This window comes from Perognathus longimembris, chromosome 1 (assembly GCF_023159225.1).
Source record: "Perognathus longimembris pacificus isolate PPM17 chromosome 1, ASM2315922v1, whole genome shotgun sequence".
Lineage (NCBI taxonomy): Eukaryota > Metazoa > Chordata > Mammalia > Rodentia > Heteromyidae > Perognathus > Perognathus longimembris.
Window position 1 is genome coordinate 76,499,590 of NC_063161.1, and position 18,587 is coordinate 76,518,176.

Sequence of the window (18,587 nt, forward strand, 5' to 3'; positions counted from 1 at the left end):
AGGGATAGTGCTCAGGCCCTGAGGCAAGCTCCAAGGCTGGCCAAAAAAAAAAAAAAAGAATTGGGCAGGGTCAGGTGTGAGATGGCTCATACTTGTAGTCTCAGCTTTTCAGGAGACAGAAACTAGGAGGCTCTCAGTTTGAGGCCAGCCTTGGATTAATCAATAAGCAAGGTGTAGTGACTCATGCTTATAATCCCAGGCATAAGTAAGAAGATGGAGGTCTGAGGCTGGCCTCAGAAAAAAAATACTAGACCTTCCCTGAAGAAAAAGCCAAAAGTGGCACTGTGGCTCAAGTGGTACAGTGCTAGCCTAGAGCAAAAAGAAGCCAGGGACAGTGCTCAGGCCTTGAGTTTAAGCCCCAGGACTGGTAAAAAATAAAAATTAAAAATCTTAAGATGATCCAACAATAAAAATAGGCAAATGAAAGCCAGATGTGGGTAGTGCCCTACTGTGATCTTAGCACTCAGGAGGCAAAGGCAGGAGGACCATGAGTTGAAGGCTGGCCTGGGCTGCATAGTGAGGCCCTCTTTTAAGAAAAGTGTGGGCATTTCCCAGAAGAGGAAGTGATAGGATCACATCTGGGGTTCCAGTTGCTCTGCTGGCTGGTCTCTGTGTGGTGCTGTGGGTGCTGGTACTCCTCTCTCAAGTCCTGAGAGGGCCAAGGCCATGTCCAGGATCCTGTACACCCTCTGGCTATTTCCAGTGCACCACGTGTTCAAAATCGTTTTCTGTATAGGCCTTGGTACCAGAAAACCAGGAAACACTTTCCACTCTGTCCCATGGGTGACCAGGAGACAGGTACACTGTATTGAGTTTTGTAATTGCCCAAAGCTCAAGACAGTTTACATCTCCGTCAGTGGGGAGGGGCTGTGTATAAGCCAGTTTTCCTCAGTACCAGTGAGTGTACAATGTGACTCTAAACCATGGCTTCTGACATTCAGGTCTCAGGATGCTGAGGGGAACAAAAAGCACATGCCCCCCAAAATACATGGTGTGATACAGTTTATATAACTGATACAAAGTACAGCAGTATAGTTTCCAGTTATAAACATCTATAGCAGGCTTAGTGTGGTAGCATACACCTTGCAGTCACAGTGCCCTGGAGATTGGGGCTGGAGGATCACAAGTGTGAGGCCAGCTGGGGCTGCAAAGTGAAAAGAAAAGAAATTGTGTGATGTAAGAAAGTATGAGTGAGGGCTGGGGATATGGCCTAGTGGCAAGAGTGCTTGCCTCGTATTCATGAGGCCCTGGGTTCAATTCCCCAGCACCACATATACAGAAAATGGCCAGAAGTGGTGCTGTGGCTCAAGTGGCAGAGTGCTAGCCTTGAGCAAGAAGAAGCCAGGGACAGTGCTCAGGCCCTGAGTTCAAGGCCCAGGACTGGCAAAAAAAAAAAAAAAAAAAAAGAAAGTATGAGTGAAAAATTAGGGGCACAAAATCCAGAATAGTGGTTCTTTGATGGGGTGAGAGGAGTGATCCATGATTTTTATATTGAGTGGCAGATGCAAAGGTGTTTATTTTGTTTACAGTCTAAGTTATACATATGTTTGATTTTTTTTTTTGCCAGTCCTGGTGCTTGAACTCAGGGCCTGAGCACTGTCCCTGGCTTCTTTTTGCTCAAGGCTAGCACTCTACCACTCGAGCCACAGTGCCATTTCTGGCTTTTTCCATATATGTGGTGCTGGGGAATCGAACCCAGGGCTTCATGTATACGAGGCGAGCACTCCACCACTAGGCCATATCCCCAGCCCCATATGTTTGAAATATTTTATAATTTGAAAAACCCCAATACCAAAGCAATACCGTGTGTGTGTGTGTGTGTGTGTGTGCGTGTGTGTGTGTGTGTGTGTGTAGCTGGATGGTACTGCACCCAGCTGTAAGTGGTTGAGATTGATCACAGTAGCATTTTTTCCTGGCCAACCTGTTCTTTATGCCTTCCCTGTAGTTGTGGCACCATGCTGAGCCAGCTTTATTGTTTGCACTGGCTTTGAACTGCAATCCTGATTGCTGCCTGCCATGTGCCCAGGATTACAGGCATAAGCCACCTCACTCATTTAAAAAATATGTTAAACTTGCTTAATAGTAAGGAGTTTGATTTGGCCAGGTAAATAGCATGAATGCAAGACTGCTCTTTTGTCACGTAGCAGATAGTGAGTGGAGAGATTATAAAGGTGGCTTTCCTGGTTACCAGGGATCCAGAATGCTTGCACTTCCAACCTCCCTGTAGCTCTGTCTTCCGTCCTCAGGGCTGCTCAAGGTGTGGATAATTTGGGGGAAGGACAGCATGTGTCTGCGGCTGTGGCTTCCTTCCAGCTGCCGGGGACTTCTGTGCTCAGGCCTGCCCACAGGGGACACTGGAAAGAGGAAAGACTGAACACTGAGGGACAGCAGCAGCCCCTCTTCTCCTCTCTCTGCACACATGGGCTTGGCAGTGCTGGAAGGCTGTTTCCAGGCATTTTATCTCTTCAGTTCCCTGCTATCTGAACTGGGTTTCTAGTTGCTACTGGAAGAGGGCCTTGCCCAGCTAGGACTCTCCACAGAGGGAGATAGCTTCACAGCAGTCTCTCCCACTTTGGTACAGAAAATTTGCCAGCTGGGGAAATGTGAGGAAGAGAGCACAATCACCCCAGAGCAAGCATGCTCAACAGACACACCTCATCCAGTCTTTTCTCTGGATATGTGTCTTTCCTCACAAAACCTAAACCAATCTATGTGTGTTGTTACATGTCCTCTGGGGTGTGTGTCTGTGTGTGTGTGTGTGTCTGTGTGTGTGTGTGTCTGTGCTGGTAGGGGGCTTGAACTCAGGGACTCTCATTCCACATTGGCCTTTTCACTCAATCAAGGCTGGTGCTCTACCACTGGAGTCACACTCACACCTACTTCAAATCCTCTGGATTTTAAAAACGTTAACATTTATTTCCTCATGTTGTGACAATCTTTTTTCTTTCTTTTTTTTTTTGTGGTAGCGGTGCTGGGTTTGTAACTCGGGGCTATGTACTTTCTAGGCAGGTATTTTACCACCTCCTTTTGCTCTGGTTGATTTGCAAATGTATATTGTATATTTGTCTATATGTTTGTTTGCAATACTGGTGCTTCGTCTTAGTACTTTCCACTCTTGCCTGGCATTGTTGCTCATGGCTGACACTCCACCGCTTGAGCAACACCAGCTTTTTTGCTGGTTAGATTGGGGATGAGTCATGGCTTTTTCTGCCCAGGCTGTCTTTGAACTGCCTTCTTCACATCTCAGTCTTCTTTAGTAGGTAGAAATAAAGGTGTAATATATGGGACCCTGGCTATTCTTTATCCTTTTTTTTTTTTCCGGTTGTGGGGATTGAACTCAGGACCTGGGGGCTGGCTGTCTTTGAGCTTTTTCACTGAAGGCTAGTGCTCTGCCACTGTGAGCCAAGCACTGCTTCCAGTTTTCTGGTGGCTAATTGGAGATGAGATTCTCATGGACTTTCCTGCCTGGGCTGGCTTTGAACATCAGTCCTCATATCTCAGCCTCCTGAGTAGCTAGGATTATAATTGTGAGCCACCGGTGCCTGGCTATTTTGAGGGTAGGGTCTCATGAACTTGTAGACCTGCCTCAAACTCTGAGCCTTCTAGGAGCTAGGATTGTAGGTATGAGCCACCATGCTCATGTGAACATCTTTTTAGTGTTAATGGAAGTGCACATAACCCTGATCTTTTTGGGGTTTGTGGAGTTTTTCCCCATCTTTCTCTATTTTTAAATATTTGTTTTATGAGCATCTTTGCATACAAGTGTTTACCTCCTTGTTAATTCTCTAGCAACTTAACTTTCAGGTGCATTTGTGGGGAGATGGGCATAACTATTTTTTGGCCAGTCCTAGGCCGTGAACTCAAGGCCTGAGCACTGTCCCTGGCTTCTTTTTTGCTCAAGGCTAGCACTCTGCCACTTTGACCCACAGCACCACTTCTGATTTTCTGGTGGTTAACTGGAGATAAGAGTCTTATGGACATTTCTGCCCAGGCTGACTGAACTGCGGTCCTCGGATCTCAGCCTCCTGAGTTGCTAGGATTGCAAGCGTGAGCCACCAGCACCTGGCTTCTATTAGTCTCCCCGTTATGTTTATGTGCTTTATGTTTGTTTTGTTTTATTAATTTCTACTCCTAACATAATTTCTTACCTTTTACTCTGGTTTTATTAATTTCTGGATGGTTTGGTTGGTTTGTTTGGCTTTTTTTTTCTTTCTTGTTTTAACTTTTTGAGATTTCACTTGACTTTTCTATTTTCTCTTCTAACATACACTTTTAAGGCCGTTCATGATCGTCCAAGTTCTTTAGCTTAATCCCACAGTATTGACAGTTAATAACTAGTTGTCACCCAAAGCCAACTATTTCCTAGTTTACCAGTAGGGCTTTGACAATACATATTTACAGTAAGTATGCTTCTTAGTAGTAACACTTGGTAATTTTTCTAAGAATTGTTTCTAGCTTGCTTTCTTTATTTTTAGAGAGCATTGTTCCATTGGCTTTTTTGAAGTGTGTAGAGATGGTGTGGCCACCTTCGTAAATTCCCATTTGTGCCCAAATGAGATATGTTCTTTTCAGTGTGGAGTGCAGCGTTCTGAAGTCTAGAAAGAGCTCGTTGTAATGAATAATGCTTTAACTATGACCCTGGGTGGCATTTGTCTGCCGGGGAGCAGGGAGGGGTGAGCACGGAGGGGTGAGCACAGATGCTCTTCCAGGAGCCACAGGGGAAACCACAGGGTGAATTTATGGAGGAACCCAGTGACGTTCAGGAAGAGCTGGAGCAGCGCCCTGGTGGCGGCTCTGGTGACCGGCCCCAGCCGCTGCCGGGGGAATTCACCATCCTGGCCCACGGCTGCTGGTAGAGAACGACGTGTGCTGGCCATTGCCTCCAGTGGAGGGCAGTGCCATGGCATCAGCTTGCTTCAAGAGCCAGGGAGCCCCGCCGGGCAGGTGCTTAGGGATGCTAGGCTCAGTACTCACAGAAAAGCTCTGTGCATGTTGGGATAGGGGAGACCACTGGGCCTGCACAGCCTGCATCACGGCCGCATGCCCCCCAGCTCTGGCCTGTGCGCTCAGCTGTCTCTTTGGACCCCACAGAGCTGCCTCTGGTCTATCACCTGGGTGGGCAGCGGTCTCAGAGTGTGGGCAAGGGCTTATTTTCTTCAGGGTCCAGGGCTCCTGGTGTGGGCAAAGGGAGTCCCTGACCCCACAGCACTGGACCTGCAGCTTCTTCTCGGGGTGGAGATAGGGGGACAGGTCACAAAGACACATTCAAGTGAAAGACCTTTAGGGTTCTGTGGTGGTTACTTGAAGAAAAGCTTTGGACACATTCATGTAGCTCCAGCACCTCAGGAAGCGGAGGTAGGAAGATCACAGTGAAGCCATCTGAAAGTAGCTAAAGCAAAAAGGGCTGGAGGTGTGGGCAGGTGGTAGAGCACCTGCCTAGTGAGTGCAAGGCCCTGAGTTCACATGCTAGTACCACAAAAAAATGAAGGCAGGCAGGCAGGCTTCCAGGTAAACATGAGAGCACCCAGGAGGCTGAGGCAGGGTGGGGAGTTCAGAACCAGCTGGGTGGTATAGTGAGACCCTGTCTCAAAGCCGCCTCCCCCCTCCCCATAGATTAAAAAATACAAGGGTCAGAGAGTTTTTTTGGTTTTTTTTTTTTTTTTTTGGCCAGTCCTGGGCCTTGGACTCAGGGCCTGAGCACTGTCCCTGGCTTCTTCCCGCTCAAGGCTAGCACTCCGCCACTTGAGCCACAGCGCTGCTTCTGGCCGTTTTCTGTATATGTGGTGCTGGGGAATCGAACCTAGGGCCTCGTGTATCCGAGGCAGGCACTCTTGCCACTAGGCTATATCCCCAGCCCCGTCAGAGAGTTTTAAAAGCAAAATAAATCCATGAGGGCAGTGAAGACCTCATGCCTGTGTGACAGCCAGGCCACTCCCTCTTGTGTACAGCATAGCTCCCCATACTAACACAGCCACATCTGCAGCTCCCCACAACCCAGGGGCAGAGGTGAGAGGGCCAGGGCCACACAAGTGCGCACTGCCACCCACCGGCTTGTTCTAGGCTTTGCTGTGGGTGGTCCTCTGCAGGGGCATATACAAGTGCACGCACACACACACACACACACACGTGTCAACAGAAGTGCAGGACAGCAGGGGACCTGAGGAGACAGTCCTGGCTTCTGGGCTGGGCTGGTGTTACCATGGACACTGCCGTTGCTCAAGACCACCCTGTGCTCAGGCTCCCACGTGCCGGGGCCCTGGGCACACTCACAAGGGCTGCCACCCTGAGCAACCACTTCTCCTTGGCATGGGCAGTGCCCAGGAAAGTGCCTCAGCTCTGAGCTGCTGGCCCCTGGGATCAGGCAGATGAGGGGCATCTGAGAGGAGGGGTCCAGCCAGCCTCTCAGGAAGGGCAGCAACCCCAGGGGGCCTGGGCCTGGGATGGGCTGGGACTCCGGGAGAGGCAGAACTCAGCATTGCCTCCTGCCATCCCGCCTAGGATCTGGGGAGCACTTGGAGGTGGGAGCATTCTTTGGGGCTTTGTCTGCCGGGAGTGGGGGGTGGGCTGATCCGAGGCTCCAGCTCCCCTGCCACCTGCTCTCTGGGTCGCCAGGCTCTGCAGCAGGCGGAGCAGTCTGGCTGCCTGGCTCTGCGGCTGGCCGGCCTCCCTCCTAGCCCTGGCCCCTGCGGGCTGCAGGTGCGCAGACAGCCTTCTGGAAGGAAGGGAGAGCCAGCGTCAGCCCCGGGTGAGGTGCTTGCTATCCTCCCTTCCTCTGGCTGTTGGCTGGACAGGCTGGAGGAAAAGCTGCCACACACAGGCTGCGCCAAGGGGACCAGGGAACGGAGCGGAGGCGCAGGAAGCAGAGTCTGCGGCGCCATCCATCCTGCCTGTCAGGGCTCCCAGCGGCCATGGCTTAGAAAGCGCAGAGTGCTGCTGCTTGTGAGCACACATTTTAAATGTCTTTCCTTCCAGCTTCTGTGTGTGTGTGTGTGTGTGTGTACGTATATGTGCTTATGTTTGTGTGTCTGTGTTATGATCTGAATGCATATGCAATGTTCCTGTGTGGTTGTGAGTGTGTGTATTTCTGTGCATTTGTTTCTGTGTGTATGTGTGCATGTGTGTGTGCGTGTGTATGCCGTGACCTGAGAGTGTCACTGCAGCTTCAAGAAAGGGACAGCTGGCTGTGACAGTGCAGGCTGTGGGCTTGTGAAGTGGCTGTCCAGCTGGGACTCGTGCCATTGGCGTCCTCCCAGGGGAGCTTAGCTGGCATGCAGGTGGGCTGGGAGGACGGGGGGGAGGGGCATCTCTAGGAGACAGGGCGACTGGCACAGGCAAGCATTTGGTGGGCAGTATAGTGTAGGCTGAGGTGTGTGCCGTGGGCTCCTGGAGAGCAGGCGTTGCCTCTGAGCCATGGGACATGCGGACAGCTGGCCACATGCTCTGTGGCTGCCCCAAGGGCAGCCTTTCTGGGGTCACCTAGGCATGGCCAGTGGGTGTCGTCCAAATCTTTTCCATATCTGTTGTAACAGATGGTACCTTGGGATTGGGGTCAAGGCGTGCCCGGTGGCACTGAGGTGAGCTGGTGGGATTGGGGTCCAGGCGTGCCCGGTGGCAGTGAGGCCATGGGACCAGCTACACCCTGTGTGCTGTTGCAGGGATAAATGCCCAGGCCCGGAGGCTGCAGCGGATCCGCGCCAAGGGAACCCCAGCTCTGCTCGCAGAGGTGGCGCCCAGCTCCCCTCCTCCAGGGCTGCGCCGCACAGTCAGCGAGACAAGCCTGAGTGCTGCCACCAGCCTCCCAGACACTGACCCGGTCCCTGAGGAGCCTGCGCCTGACACCATGCGCTACTCCCTGTACCAGTGCCCACACCTGCTTCTCCTGCAGGGCTACAGCCAGCAGCATGTGAGCCACTCCCTGGCTACCCCCAGGTCTCCCTGGGTCTCTTCCTGCCTCCACTGTTTACTGGGGTAACCCTGGGAGGCCGGCAGGCTCTGGGGTGGGTGGGCTGAGCCACAGAGGGCCAAGGGACCGCAGGCCCAGCTGCACAGATGGCGACTGCCCTTGCCCTCCTCACTGCATTGATGGTTGATGGCGCTGTGTGTTTTAGGACAGCCTGGTGTATGTGCTGAGCCGGGAGCGGCACACCGTGGGCCAGCGCACGCCCTCCAGCAAGCCCAGCATCAGCCTGTCAGCCCCTGACATCCTGCCCCTGCACTGCACCATCCGCCGCCATCAGCCCCCTGATGGTGGCCCGGCTGGGGCCAGGCTGGTGCTGGAGCCCATAGCCGGCGCCCCCATCTCTGTCAACTTCTTGGAGGTGGGGCGGGGCCCCGTAGTGCTGCACCATGGTGACCTGCTATCCTTGGGCCTCTACTACCTGCTGCTGTTCAAAGACCCTGGACAGGCCCAGCCGTTGCCCGCTGGGGCCCTGGCCCGCCTCGGGGCTGCGCCCCAGAGCTGTAGGATGTGTGGGGCAGCACTCAGGGGACGAGGGGCCCCCTCCACACAGGCTGCTCTTCCCCGGCGGCGGCAGCTGGTACTGGAGTTTGAGCCTGACCTGGAGGACATGCTACTGCAGAGGATCATGACACTGATTGAGCCCGGGGGTGACGACCACAAGCTGACACCCGCCTTCCTCCTCTGCCTCTGCATCCAACACTCCGCCACCCACTTCACGCCGGGCACATTTGGACAGCTCCTACTCAAGATAGCCAGGCAGATTCGAGACACCGTGTGGGTACGTGTATGGTCAGGGTGGGGGTGGGGGGCAGGCCTCTGTATGCCCTGGATGGAAGGCCTGTCATCTCCCTGATGCCTCCCTTTGCTGGTGCCAGGCTGGGTGCCAGCCATCTTGAGCCTCGACACTGCCCTGCCTCCAAGGCCCAGTTCCAGGCAACAGCAGGGCCAGCATAGCATGTGAGAGGGAAGGATTAAGAAGGAGGGAGGGAGGCAGGCTGCCGGGCAAACAGTTTGTCTTCTGACACTGCCCTTCAGGCTGGGTGGTGGCCTGTGAGATGCAGAAAAGCATTGTGGGGTAGGAAACAGCATCTGTGGCCTCTGCCCCCTAGACCTGGCCCCTCTACTACTACATGCATATGTGTGTGCACACACGTGCATGCACACATATATGCGTATGCACATATACATGCATGCACTTGCGTGTACACACAGCCTATTCACACACATGCTTACATGCACACATATAACTCCAGATTCTATAATGGGCTGGACTTCGAGGTTCTGGGGCAGTCTGCCTGGTGATATAGGGGTAGTCCCCATGGTTTCAGGTTCTCTACCAGCTCCTGCCCCATGGTGATAGCTCATAAGGACCCAAAGGATGGTTCTTTATCTTCTCTTTTCTTTTAATTTTAGCAGTACTGGGATTTGAATTTAGGGCTTCCTGCTCATTAGGCAAGTGCTCTACCATTTGAGACACACTCACAGCCAGGAAAGATTTCTTAAGAGTGACAGTACAAGCTGGGCATAGTAGCTCGTGTCTGTAATCCCAGCTACTCAGGAGGCAGAGAACAGTGGGAGGCCAGTCCCAGGCTAGCCCCAGGCAAAAAGTTAATAAGACCCAAGCAAGCTGAGTGTGGTGGTACAGATTTGTGCCTAGCTCCTCAAGGTGCAGAGGCTGGAGAATCATGAGTTCCAGGCTCATCCGGACAGATGCCGAGACCCTATCCAAAAGAACCAAACTCGGGCTGGGAATATGGCCTAGTGGTAGAGTGCTCGCCTCGTATACATGAAGCCCTCGGTTCAATTCCTCAGCACTACATATATAGAAAAATGCCAGAAGTGGTGCTGTGGCTCAAGTGACAAAGTGCTAGCCTTGAGCAAAAAGAAGCCAGGGACAGTGCTCCGGCCCTGAGTTCAATCCCCAGGACTGGCAAAAAAACCCAAAACCAAACAAAGGACCAAACTCAAAGCAAAAAGACTGGTCGTTAAACATGCACTGGAGGGCTGGGAATATGGCCTAGTGGTAAAGTGCTCGCCTCGTATACATGAAGCCCTGGGTTCGATTCCTCAGCACCACATATATAGAAAAAAGCCAGAAGTGGCGCTGTGGCTCAAGTGGCAGAGTGCTAGCCTTGAGCAAAAAGAAGCCAGGGACAGTGCTCAGGCCTTGAGTCCATGCCCCAGGACTGGCAACAAAAACAAAACAAATAAACATGCACTGGAGGAGTGGCCATTTCTTTTGCCAGAAGCATGTGATCATGTTCAGTAAGGGGGTGAATGGAAGATGGCTAAGTCAGCAAAGCATTCCTTCCAGGCTAACCTAGAATAAAGAGCACTGGGTGTCTGGGATCATGTGCCATATTTTTCGTGGAGCAGGAACTGTGTATTTGAATATATCTATGTGTTATCCTGTTTCCTCACTTTTTTTTTCTTTATAATTACAGGAGAAAACCAAAGAACTGGCAGAGAAACAGGCACAACTGTAAGTGTGGACTGGTGATTGTACCTGCCTCATGACATTGAGCTCCCCAAGGCCCCTGCTGCCCCATGGCCTAGTCCCCTGGGGCCTCCAGGTGCCTGATCTGGGATTCATTCACTCATTTTTCTCCCCCAAGGCTACCTTGCCTTCTCACTGGGGCATTGTGGAAATTCCCTAGTGCATCCTATGCTTGGGAGGCCTTGCTTCCCAGGCCTTCCTGCCCTCCTCCGTCCCTGAGAATCCCTTCCCTTTATTGAGGAAATGCAAGGGTCTGGGAGGGAGGTGGGCCCCTCCCCCATTGCCTTCCCCAGCACTAGCTGCCATGGGAAGCCCCACTGGTACCCCGGCAAAGCTGATGGCACTCAGCAGTTGCCCCAGTGCACTCTGCGTGGATGGGCAGAGGAGGCCCTCCCCTGGGGGGCTGGTCTAAAACCATGCCAGAGATAGCAACGATAGGCATGGCGCTCTGCACACCTCAGTGAAGCCACCCATCTGAGAGCCACACACACCAGAGGGGTCACGTCAGGCAGGCAGCATGCCAGGGAACAGGATCTGGGGCACCTGGGGCTTCATGTGCTGGTGGCATCTTCCTTAAGTCAGGCAACTGTGTAGAGATGGCTCCATTCCTATCCGTGCCTCACCTGTCAGTCAGAGAACATGGGCTGGATGTGGTGGTGCACACCTGTAATCAGCTATTCAGGAGGTATAAGGGATTGCAGGATTGAAATCCAAGGCTGGTCCCAGCAAAAGCATGAGACTCTGCAAAACAAACTAAGGCAAAAGGCTGGGGACATGGCTTCTGATATGGAATACCTGACTATCAAGGCAAGGGCCTGAGGTCAAACCCCAGTGCTGCCCTCGCTCCAAGAAAGCAGAGTGTGCTACGGCCACCTGCGCTCCAAGTCCTGCAGACTTCCCAGGTAGGAGCAAAGCACAGAGACCGAGGCCTCTGGTTAGGTTAGCAGGGCCGAACCAGGCCACTGCCTGATCCAGGTAGTTAAGAGCCGAGTTCAGGATTCCTCTTGCACAAATATCTGCTCTGCATGACGCCCCTCACAGGAGCCCCAGCCCTGGAGGTCTGGTAGACCTTCACTCTCTGCCCAGGAGGCCACGCCCTCCTCTTCCCTCTGTCCAGGAGACCATGCCCCACATTTGGCAGGAGGGTGGTAGACGCCCAGGTCCTAGGGTCTGGTGGGTGAGGTAGGGGACCCACACCTGCTCTGGGGCTGAGGGGGCATGGAGGTGCAGGAACTGTCCACCCCACCCCTCCGCCACCATGCAGGCTGAGAACTTTCCAAACAGGGCCTGTCTGTTGGTAACCTGGGGCCCCTGGCACCTCCAGGCCAAGGTGAGGTTGAACATGGACCCAGCTTCCTGCTGACAGGAAGAGCCCCAGTCTTCCCTTAGCAGTTGCTGCTGGGGAGAAATTTCCAGAACTTTCCATGTTTCAGCATGAAAATGTCCTGTTGTCACCTCTGATGTGCATTTGTTGCTCTTTTTTTTTTTTCCATTTCCTTTTAAAAATAATGAATCCCTTCCAAATTGCAGAACAATCCAAAACACAGTAGTGGCTCTGCAGCCACCCCTGGGCTTAGCAATGCTCACATCCCTTCCAACTTGCTTCAGATCTCTGTTTCTTTTCTAATTTCTAATTGGTCTGGGCTTCACAGAAGGCCCAGTCCTTGTCTGTGGCCATCCCTCCCTGTACCTGTTAGTGAGCTTTGTTGCTAAGCTTCTTGGCACACCACCCACCTCTTCCTGGATGTGGCCTGGTCCACTGGTGGTTTATGCGCAGCGAGCTACGATTCATTGTGGTTTAGTCAGGTTTTCATTATGACAAGTAGAGAGAAATGATTTAAAAGGCGGCTTTCAGAGGAATCATCCATGGTACAATGCAATGGCTGTGGTGTTTCTGGGTTGTGGTGAAGCAAAGCATCATGGGAAGGACATGGAGGAGCTGAGCTGCTCCCTGTGTGACAGCCAGAAGTGGGGGCCGGGGAGCCTGTGCCCGGGGCTTCCTTCTTCCTCTTTAGTGTCCAGCCCCAGGGCCCACCATGCCACTCACCTTCTATGAGAACCATTATTCCGATTCCACTTTTAAATGTCACGTGCTACTCGTCTGTCTTAACACGGCTTATTGATTTCCAGGCTCACCCCTACCTAGTGTTGTAAATTACCAATCACCTTCTTCCTGTGGCCCAGACTGGCTTTGAGCCTCCAGCATCAGATCTTAGCCTCCTGAGTAGCTAGGATTATAGGTGTAAGCTTTGTTCATTCATTTTGTAGTGCCTACAGATAGGTTTCTTCAGCCCCCGAAAAGACAGGAGACAGCCCAGGGCCTTGGCTTGTCTGGCCACCTCCCTCCTGCCTCCCCTCCCTCTTGGGAAGCTCCGAGTGGCAGCCTCAGACACCTGTGCTCTGCTGTCTATCAGTGGTTGCCCTGACAGGCTGCTTGGCCCTAAGGGACCTCTTTGCCACTTTGGGGTCCCCTGTGCTGGGCTTGTCCTGGCCACTTGTTGGCCCACAGTCTGGCCCTGCTTGGAGCTGCTGTAGTCTCCTGTCCCTCACTGTCCTTGGCAGGATTTGTGAGGTAATAAGAACTGTCCTGCTCTGTTCACAGCTTGGTGTGCTTTTTCCCTCCCCCCCTCCCTCCTGTGTGATCTGGCGCTGTGATGCTTGGCCTCTCCAGGCTGATAGGAGTGGCTCCACCTCTTGGGTGGTGCACTGAGGTCCCTGCTCACCTGGGTGCGGGCTGGCTGTCCTGGGCAGCCATGGGCCAGCTAGCCTTTGTGCATCCTGTGAGCCACATCTGCACGTCCTTCCCTGAGTGAACCCGCCAAAAGGTGTGGTGGGCTGCCCGCCCTCCCGTGCACAGGATGCTCAGGCCACATGCTGGGCCCCGGTGCCACCACTGCAGTCCTCGCTCTGGCCTCATACAGTGTTTCCCATCAGGCCTGGGTGTGATGAGGGGTCTTCTGTGCCCTGCTTGGGAAGGGGGGGGTGCTCCATGTCACATGCCCAGAGGGCAGGTGGCGTGAACTTGCAGGTGACAGTTGGCAATGCCTGGTGTTCATTTTCTGGTAGAGACCTGTGCATCGCTTTGAGTGGTGGGGAAATTGAGAAAAGTAATGAGTGTTGAGAACAAAATAGAATTTGGCTTTGAAGAACCAAATTAATTGGAGATTTGGGAGTATTAGATCTTTGCTAGCTTGGGGAAAAGTTTAGTGAGACCCCCCTCGCAACAAACAGGCATGGGGTGGGGGGGGGGGTCATTTATAATCCCAGCCACAGGGAAAGTGTAAATAGGATCACGATCCAAGGCCAGCCTCTGGCAGAACCACAAGACCCTGTCCATGAAATGACTGGGTACATGCATGTAACTCCAGCCAGGGTGGAGAATGGTGAGGAGCAGAAGCAAGCAGAGATGGTCAGCAGCTAGGAGCAGGACAGAGAGGTCAGCGTTGTTTGGGAACGAAAGTGAGATTATGTCAGAGGGAACCAGCGGCACCACAGGCCCAGGGGAGAAGCAAAACCCCGCCCCTCCTGACCCCTTCAAACCAGCTTCCTGCGGTCCCAGGACTTTTCCTGTGGGTGTGGCGTGTTTCCCCAGGACTCCCACCTCACGGGCTGGTTGACACTGCCCAGGGCTGGTGTGAAAGATGTCTGGGAGGGAGATGGGGTTGACTTTGAGTGAGAGGCAGCTGCCATTGACTTTACCCTCACCTTTACCACTGTCCCCAGGAAAAGCAGCACCCCAGCTGGGAGGTGGCCAGCCTCCAGAGCCCCGCCCTGGGCCGGGGAGGGTGTGAGCCTGTCCCAGGGCTTTGCTCAGTGCCAGCTAGTCCTGCTTTTAATTAACCAGAGTAGCAGCACGCCCCAGTGGACAAAGTGTGAACTGCAGGCATGTCTGTAGTGGGAACTTAACTAGCTTTGCACTCCTGCCTGCAGATCTCAGGCCATGGTGGTCTCTGAGTTTCCTAAGAATTTTCTTTCATTGCTGCTTTTTTATTTCTTTCTGTGGGGCTGGGATGGAGCCGGGGCCTCGCATGTGCTGGGCAAGCTCGGCAGTGCTGAGGGCCCCCTGCTTTCACATGGTATTCCACTGTACCTCTCCTCTAGGATTGCCTCATTAACTTAAATAACCCACTGAGGCCCTAAGCTCCTTGTTCCCCTCCCTCTGAGCAGCGTGTGGGTGGGTATGCAGCATCTTGCTTTGCAGCCTTGCATGGCTTGCTGACAGCAGTGTGCTGTGGGAGAACAACCATGCCCATGTGGACAGAGCTGGACTCAGCTCCCTACCCTGTGCTGCATCCTGCTGGGCTGGCACTCTGACCACTGACCACACCTCCACACCAGCTTTTTTTTTTTTGACATTTTCTAGGACATGTTGGTTTAATAACTCAGTGACTATTATTTCCAAGTTGGACAGAAACAATTATATACAACATTTTCTGGGTAGATAATTTTAAATAGTATTTTTAAATTTGATGAGTCCTTTTAGTTGGTTTTAGTAGTTTCCTTTTCCTATGCATTGGTTCTGTACAAAATTCAGAAAAATGTCCTTAGGCTCCACTCCCTTCCCAAGTTCCTACATGTGGCTTTTCATATAGCATCCTCCTAAAGAATTCTTTCTGGGTCTTGAACAAAATTATTTTTAGAGGCAGCATCATATTGTATTTGAAACAATGACCCTTCCTGTAATTGGCCTGCTGGGATGGGGTAGTTGTGGTCGCACATAATTATAGACTGTGACAACAGTCTGAAGGCCAACAACATAAGTCCAAGGTCTCTAAATCAAGGCTGTCCACACCAGCTTTTTGAAATAGGATTCCCCCTTCTCGCCCAAGAATGTGATCCAATCACGTTAGGCCTCTCACTGTAATAAATGACAGGTACGAGTCACTGCACCTGCTGTGGGTCTAGAAGGAGCCTCTCGGACTTCCTCTGGGGCTGGCTTCAAACTACAAACCTCCCAATAGCTGCCTCCTAAGGAACTAGGATTATAGGCATGAGCTACCAGTGCCAGGCTCCTCCTGTGTGTGTCTGTGTCTGTGTATGTGTGCATGTGCATGTGTATGTGCGTGTGTTACAGGATTTGAACTAGGCAGGCACTTCTAGCACTTGAGCCATGCCCCCAGCCCTAACTCTTAGTCTTTTTGTCTTGGTAGCCAGGAACCCATTTCCTGGGCCAGCTTCACCATGGCCGACCTGGTTCCCGACCTGCAGCACATTCTTTTCTGGATGTCTAACTCAGTGGAGCTCCTGTACTTCATCCAGCAGAAGTGCCCGCTGTACGTGCAGACCATGGAGGACGAGCTGGACGTCACAGGTACGGCAGCCCCCCCCCCCCCCAGGGCTCAGTGCCGGGAACCAGGCCTGGCACACACCAGTGCAGAAATTGAGCCAAGGCTAGCACTAAGGAACTGCGAGCACTGCCCGTGGCTGTGGGAAGGCGGGTGTTGGCCCTGCGTGCTGCCTGTTGCCCATGTAGGAGCCTGTGCCTGGGCATTGGAAGTGTCTGTACGCATCCCACTCTGCTCGGTCAGACGGGACGCGGCGGCACCTGGGCCCCCACACCAGGAAAGGGTGCTCACCTCCAAGCGGCCTTTATCTCCAGGAGGAGCAGGGCCGCCCCTTGGAGCTGCAGGCCCATGCTGTGGGTCAGTTTCAGGGGTGGATATGTGGGGAGTGTGCGGGGAGCATTTCCAAAGTGGAGCAGCCACAGCAAGGCAGCTGACATGAGTCTGCAGAGCCTGCGTGGCGCAGCCTCCGACACCAGCCCACGGCTCAGGACTATCATGCCAAAGAGGGACTGGGGCTGAGCCTTGTCCACGTGGGCTGCGTCATTCCACCTGCTTTGCTCTGTGTGGCTCTTGGGCTGTTGAACTCCATCTCAAACATCCTGAGCAGTTGTCTTGGTGCCCTCTCCTGAGGGTGGGGGGCTGGCTCTGATCTCAGAGCGCAGGAGCCGGCACTTGGGATGTGTCAGCCAGAAGTGGCTTTGGCCAGCGTTGGTCTCAGGCCTTGCGAGATCTCCTGAGGATGGATCTTGTGGCCTGGATGAGGTGCTGGGGCCTTGGCACATGACAGAAGGGGTGCGGTCTTGACCTGGGCTCCGACGTCCTGACCTCCTATCCCCTGCCTGCACTGCCCATGTGCCGCAGGCCCAGGACCTGCCTGAGTTGGTGTGAGGTGGCCCAGCTGTCAGAGTCCCAGCTGCAAGTGCGGGACAGAGGGCTGGGCTGGTAGGGCGCATGCACCGCCTCCCTTCTGGCCCTCCAGGGCTCCCAGGGCCTTGGGATGTGGGGCTCCTGGGCATGTATGGAGGGAAGTGCTGACCCTCAACACAGGGGGTGTTCTAGACTTGCCCCCTGACCCCCAGGTGGACAAGGAAAGCAGTCAGCTAGACCCCAGGAGGAGAACGATTCTTGTTCTCAAGACCCTCATCTGCCCCCCGAAGTGTGACATGGATGCCACATGGCCCAGAGCTCCAGAGCTAGTCCCTCTCGCAGTTGCCCACCTGCCTGTGCATCAGTTGAGCTCACCCCACCAGCCCGCTCCCTGTCCTGATCAGACCACTGAAGCAGGCAGGCCGGCTCTAAGGCCAAGGGACTACTAGAATGGATTGGACTCAGCCCCTCTTCAAGAGCTGGGGCATGGGGCGGGGCTGGCATCAGGGCTGGGGACAAGGGGTCCCTTTGTCTGACTCCAGACATTGCCACTCAGGAACTGGCTCGCCCCACTACTGCAAGTTCCCACAAGTGATAAGGTGGAAGACACTACTCTGCCTCCCCACTTCCCTTCCTTCTCCTCCCTTCCTCCCACCTTTCCTCCTTCCTCTCATCTTCCTACTTAGCCAGGTTATTCCTGTGTTCTTGGTTCTTCAGTCTCAGCCTCCTGAGTGCTGCTGGGATTACAGGCTGTCTATCCCACCAGGCCTGGTTGCCTTTCTCAGGGCACAGCTGCCCTGTGTTGCTGGGGTGCCACTTCTTCAGCGGGCACCTCCAGCCCTAGGGAGGAAACCATTGGGTTGGAGCCTGGGTGCTGCTTGGCCTGACACTGGGTGGTGGCGCTGAGCCTCCAGCTGAGGGTGTAGACCAGCATGGCGGCCTTGGTGCTCAGGAAATCGTGTCAACGAGAGGGTGGTGGCCAGGTGGAAGGCTGTCAGCTCTACAGGAAATGGCTGTAGGAAGCATTCTGGAAACAAGGCTGGCAGGTCCCGAGAGTGGTGGGTCCCTGCCATCCATCCAGGGGCAACAGTGCCCCTGGAAGTACTGCTCAGCCGTCCCTCCTAGTCCTGTACTTGCCTGGTGATAACTGGGCCTTGCTGGGGCATCTCCCTTGAGTGGAGCGCCGGGTCCTGGCCTGCAAGCCCCACCTACTCCTGTCCCCCAGCCTCCTTTGCCTGCCCTGCCCTCAGGGAAGTCCACGAGGCCTGTCAGCCCCGTTCCCGTGTGCCCATGTTCCCATGCTAGGCAGGGATGCAGGGGGTTGGGGTTTCCTGGTGGTGTCCCCATTAGAGGTCCCCAGCAGGGTTGGGTGGGGTCAGCTGCTGCGGGTGACGCAGGGTCTGATGGGAAATATGTCCAGGGCATGTGACACGGGGCTGGGCCATGCGGGAGCCGCCCCCTTGCCTCTGCCAACATGGCTGGGGTGAGTGGGCTTGGAACCAGCTCAGATAGGAGCATGAGGCTGGGCAGCCCGGAGGAGCTGGGCCCTGGGTTGGGGTTGCTGAGCCCCTCACCACCTCCTGTGCCCTGTGCCCTGCACCCTGCGCCCTCCCACAGGCTCCAAGGAGTCGCTGTTCTCCTGCGCGCTGACAGCCAGCGAGGAGGCCATGGCGCTGCTGGAGGAGGTGGTGCTCTATGCCTTCCAGCAGAGCGTCTACTACCTGTCCAAGGTGGGTGCCAATGGAGGCCACTCGAGCTGGACCTCACCCTGGGTGCACCCCTCCTCCCACCCTTTCCCACACAGCTCTTGCTTGCTCAAGCCACAGGCCTGGTCATAGAGGGTGCCCTGCTGCTGCCCTTGCCCTACTGCTCCAGCCGCCAGTACCCATGTGTCAGGGAGCCTCTGCCTCCCCGGGGTCCCCGGCTGCCCCGTGTCCCCTGTGGCCAGCTCGGCTAAGACCTGGCTTTTGTCCCCAGC

General features: G+C 54.1%; 1 protein-coding gene across 1 annotated transcript in view; it reads left to right on the forward strand.

Moving 5' to 3' along the window:
• The window catches only part of Radil (Rap associating with DIL domain), a 43,223-nt gene that overhangs the window by 19,936 nt on the left and 4,700 nt on the right, over positions 1-18,587 (forward strand). The window contains exons 3-7 of the mRNA XM_048330016.1: positions 7,656-7,903; positions 8,109-8,738; positions 10,405-10,442; positions 15,608-15,768; positions 18,227-18,339. Coding sequence (XP_048185973.1) covers positions 7,656-7,903; positions 8,109-8,738; positions 10,405-10,442; positions 15,608-15,768; positions 18,227-18,339 — 1,190 coding nt within the window. The remainder of the gene's footprint in view (positions 1-7,655; positions 7,904-8,108; positions 8,739-10,404; positions 10,443-15,607; positions 15,769-18,226; positions 18,340-18,587) is intronic.